The sequence below is a fragment of the Vespula pensylvanica genome, chromosome 4 (assembly GCF_014466175.1).
Source record: "Vespula pensylvanica isolate Volc-1 chromosome 4, ASM1446617v1, whole genome shotgun sequence".
NCBI lineage: Eukaryota > Metazoa > Arthropoda > Insecta > Hymenoptera > Vespidae > Vespula > Vespula pensylvanica.
The window spans coordinates 8,105,512-8,110,511 of NC_057688.1; the positions used below are offsets into that span (position 1 = coordinate 8,105,512).

General features: G+C 44.0%; 1 protein-coding gene across 1 annotated transcript in view; it reads right to left on the reverse strand.

Moving 5' to 3' along the window:
• Positions 1-5,000, reverse strand: part of LOC122628604 (mucin-5AC-like) — a 22,871-nt gene that overhangs the window by 17,725 nt on the left and 146 nt on the right. The window contains exon 2 of the mRNA XM_043811043.1: positions 4,396-5,000. This exon is cut by the window's right edge and continues 47 nt beyond it. Coding sequence (XP_043666978.1) covers positions 4,396-5,000 — 605 coding nt within the window. The remainder of the gene's footprint in view (positions 1-4,395) is intronic.

Sequence of the window (5,000 nt, forward strand, 5' to 3'; positions counted from 1 at the left end):
GAGAGAGAGAGAGAGAGAGAGAGAGAGAGAGAGAGAGAGAGAGAGAGAGTCGACCGGATGTATCGCGAGAACACATAAGGATGATTGTAGATTGCGCTGGCAGCTCGTGCAAAAGCAACAGAAGGTACAACCGGAGTCACTGACAGTGAGAAAGAGAGACAGAATCAAAAGAGAGAGAGAGAGAAAGAGAGAGAAGAGAGGAGAGTCAACGAGCAGTTGAGTGAGTGAGTGAGAGAGAGAGAGAGAGAGAGAGATGGTGAAGAGGCAAGGGAAAAGAACGATGAAGGAACGAGAGATAACGGGGTTGGCAAACACGGAGATAGCGTGCTGCGGTATTCTTGCGTTATTCAAGAGAAACACGGCTGTGTACCGAAATTCGAGTACGACTCTTCGATCTGATACAGTTCGATCGTGGATTGTGGATAGAGGTGCTAGACGATCTCTTTCTGTTGCGAAAACTACCAATGGCGGCCTCTTTTCTAGCAGAACGTGTCACGAGTTCTATACATACGGTATATGTGTGTGTGTGTGTATGTGATGTGTATATGTATATATATATATATATATATATATATATATATATATATATATTGGGTAAAACGATATCGATCGATCAATCGTTCTCGAACTCGTTATCGAAAAGTAACATAGAGACACCGTTCTAGTATAAAATTAGATCCAAATAAGGTCGATCTAAGAAAGTCGTTTCGCGTATAGAACGGAGAAAAATCATTTCTACTTTCTTGAAAAATGTTTCAAACATAAAGTGTGTACGTGTGTGTACGTGCGTACGCATGTATGTACATTCCTATCGAATAAATAATTCACGAATCGTGAATCATGAATAGAAGGGAGTGATTTGTATAAATGAACATCCTCTAGTAAGGTCAAAGAAAATTTAATTACTCTCATTAATAATCCAGATCCGTATCCATTGATGTTTATCGGAGCGTATCAGGGATCGCCAAAAAAGATTCTTATATATGTGTATATACATGTACGTACATATATACATATATATATGTATATATATATATACATACATATATATATATATATATATATATACGAGGTACATACTACGTAGTGAATAAGCAGAGCTCGTACGATTCACGCTTAGCAGAGAAAATAATCACAAGCTAATCTCTATCTAATCGTTACACGCTCGTAGTATCGGGCCATTGAAGAAGTCAAAGTCATTAAACAAACTACTCTTTTGCGATAGACAACGTCGAACGTTATATTTCTTTTTGTTCTTCGAATGATCTCAGGTGTTCTTTGCGACTGCCAATAAACGCAAACACATATGTACGAACGCACATATAAGTACATGTAAGTAGTATATAATACTATCGTCATGCACGGAAATCGTGGTCTCATTCATACCAAGCCGACGTTTGCGGTATCACGCGTATACATACACACATGTATACATATACATATATATATGTACATAATATATATATTAGGTGTATATATATATATATATGTATGAGCATACATCATATATACACGTATGTGTGTCTATTCAGCGTATTTGCAGCTACGACGAACAGTACGCTCGCAAAACGCGATATCCACCTTGGCTCGGTCGCCGTACTAAAAGGCGGGGATCGTGCCTTTCACCAACACACACTTGCGTCCTTAGATACATACACATATACGTATATGCTTGCATACATACATTGCATGTCCGACGAAAGTCCGACACGGCAAGGTAAAACAAATGGCATTAACAGCCGTGAATCACAAAAGAAGGAGGGGGTGGAGGAGAATAAAACTCGTCGTGTGATATCTATTCGAAGATAGATAAATTATGTGATACGCATTTATATGTACACGCGCACACATACATACATACAATATAAAAGAAAAAGAAGGAAAGAAAAAACAAAGAAACAAAGAAAAAGAGAGAGAGAGAGAGAGAGAGACAGAGTGAAAGGGTAGGAGGGAGAGGGAGAAAAAGAATCACGTGGTTCGGCCACGTGAACAGGGCGGGAAAAGGAAAAAAAGAGAAGAAAAAAAAGAGACGGGAAACGTAGGAAATCGAGTTTTCTTCGTCCGAGCGATGATAAAAATAAAAAAAAAAAAGCATATATAAAACATATATAAATAATAATAACAACGAAATATTCATTTACAAGTCATCGCGAAGTAGCCAGGTAACTAATAAGCTAACAAGCTAACAAACTAACTAACTAACTTAACAGAGCCAACGTAGGAGTTTACGTAAAAGAAATTGGATATATTTTTGTTAATGAAGAGGAGTGCAAAGCGGAATGGAGGAGTGGGGTGGCGGGATGAGGGGGAGGAGAGGGGGTGGTTGAACGTAGACGAGGTGGGGTAAGAGGAGAACGCGGCGCATGACCGAAAGCGAGAGTGAATGAAGGGCAAGAAGAGGAGAAGGGGAGGAGGAGGAGGAGGTGGTGGTGATGGTGGAGGAGGAAGAGGAGGGTGAAGAGGCCAGAGGAGGAAGGGAAGGAGGGAAGTAAAGACGAGGAGAGCGCGTGCGTACGCGTTTCACGAATGGAAAGGTAGTGTGTTGGTGACTTTCTCGCAAAACTTTCTACGGAAGGGACGGGTGGAGGATGGAGGGAGGGAGGGTGGGAGGGAGGGGTCGGACGGGCGGGTTTTGCGCGCTGGCGCTCACGCGCATTTCATTCACCGTTGCGTCGGCACGCTCCGGCATCGAGTAAATTCTCTCTCTTTCTCTCTTGTTCTCTCTCTATTCTCTCTATCTTTCTCTCTTGTTTCCTCTCTTGTTTTCTCTCTTCTTCTACGAAAGAGCGTAATGCGGTGTGACTCAATCTACACACAACATACAACCGGTCACAGGCGCCTGACCGCGCGCCGATAGAAGAGTTGGCACAAAGTCGTGTGACCTCGCCATTTGAAATCGGCGCCGAGTGAAAAACAACAGAATGGAGTGTGCGTTAGAAGGAGAGAGAGAGAGGAGAGAGAGAGAGAGAGAGAGAGAGAGAGAACCGCTCTTCGTGTTGTGCCATTCAAAAGCGAGAGAGTAGGTGCGCGCTCGCTCGCTCGCTCGCGTTCGCGCACACACCTTCGATGAACAACCTCGAAAGAATGTTGAACGCGAGAAAGGTAGAGAAGAAGGATATATATCGAGGATATATATATATATATGTATGTATATATGTATGTGTGTATGTACGTATGTAGGTACGTATGTATGTATGTGTATAGATATATGTACGTACGTATTCCTCTGCCGCGTTTGCTCTCGGCAGTGGAAACGTTTCACGTTACACTTCTATGTATATGTTTACATGAATAGTCGTCGAGCGCGGATTTAATGTGGGCGCGTAGTAGGTGCGTAGGCTTCCGGAGACAGAGAAAGAGAGAGAGAGAGAGAGAGAGAGAGAGAGAGAGAGAGAGAGAGAGAGAGAGAGACGAACGTTCCTTGCTTCCGAGATTCACGAAGGAGTCACGCGATTTTCTTACGTCGCAGAATAATATGCTAAACGGAGCAGATAGAGTGCGCGCTCGTAGAATCTTGATTACCGGAACCCGATCCTCCTGACGTTGTTGTTACAACGTACACATGAATTACGCGTTCCAGGGATACGTAATCCGCGTACGCGTCTCTATATTATTAATCTCTGCGTTTGGTGAATGAAGATAGATAGACAGATAGATAGATAAACATATATATATGTATATGTGTGTATGTGTGTGAATATATATATATATATATATATATATATATATATATATATAGACAGAGAGATATTGGAAGAGCGCCATTTTCAAATCTACACGAACAATATTTTCTACTCTTTTGAGTTCAGTCGTAACGAGAAATACGACGTGACGTTTATCGAATAATCGTGAAGATTCTCTCTTTTTCTCTCTCCCTCTCTCTCAGATATATATATATATATATATATATATATATATATAGACACACACACACATACACGGATATAGAACGGCGAACTATAATAAACGGCAACGACCGTGAGGACGAATCAGATGCGCGAGCGATAAAAGCCGTAGAGAGAACACTCCGAGCGATAATAAGAGCGGAGGAGGTATAGAGGGAGCAGACGTAAACATTTCCCTGGGCGATATACGTTTTATGTGTTATACGGCTTAGAGATTTCGGAGTTAAAAAAGAAGGAAACGGAGAGGAGCGAAGGAAAGAGAATGAATGCAGGGAAGAGTAGGAAAAAGAAAAGAGACGGAGAAAGAGAGAAGGAAAAGAAAAAGAAAAGGAAAAATTAAAGAGAAAAGGAGAAGAAGCGTTGTGTCTCTCTCCGTGGAACGCAAGGCCGTCGGATCGTGAAACGCCCGCCGATCGGAAGGTGAAAGAGGAGATATACGTATGTGATATACGAAAAGGTGTAGAACGTTAGATAGTTAACAACTACTCACCGTTTCTAGTCGGGGGCCGTGGAGGCGCAGGATAGTGAGGCGGTACGAGGGACGGCTCGCCTTGGTGGGCCGCGGGCAACGTCGTCTTGCTCGCGTTTGTCGTCGTCGTTGTCGCAATCGTCACTGTCGAAGTCGTAGTCGCAGTCGGAATCGTACTCGTCGTTGCAGTCGTCGTTGCAGTCGTCGTCGCAGTCGTCGTCGCAGTCGTCGTCGTCGTCGTCGTCGTCGTCGTCGTAGTCGTCGAAGTCGTCGTAGTCGTCGTCGTAGTCGTCGGCGCCGCCGTCGTTGTCGTAGTTTTCGTCGTAGTCTTCGTCGTAGTCGTCGTCGGCCCGCACAGCACACCGGTGATGGATGAACGGATGATGACGGGCGGGGGGCGGCAAGGGACTTGCTGCTGCTGCTGCTGCTGCTGCTGCTGCCTTCTTCTTGGTGGTAGCGCCGGTGGCAGCGGGGCCGATGATGATGACGATGACGATGATGGCAGCAGCAGAGCCGCCAGTGGCAGCGCCGTACGCGACTCCGAGTTCAAGGTATCCACACTTTCGGCACTTTTTTCGCTGCACCAAAAACAAACAAACAAACACACTTCTTCGTTCTCTTCTTCT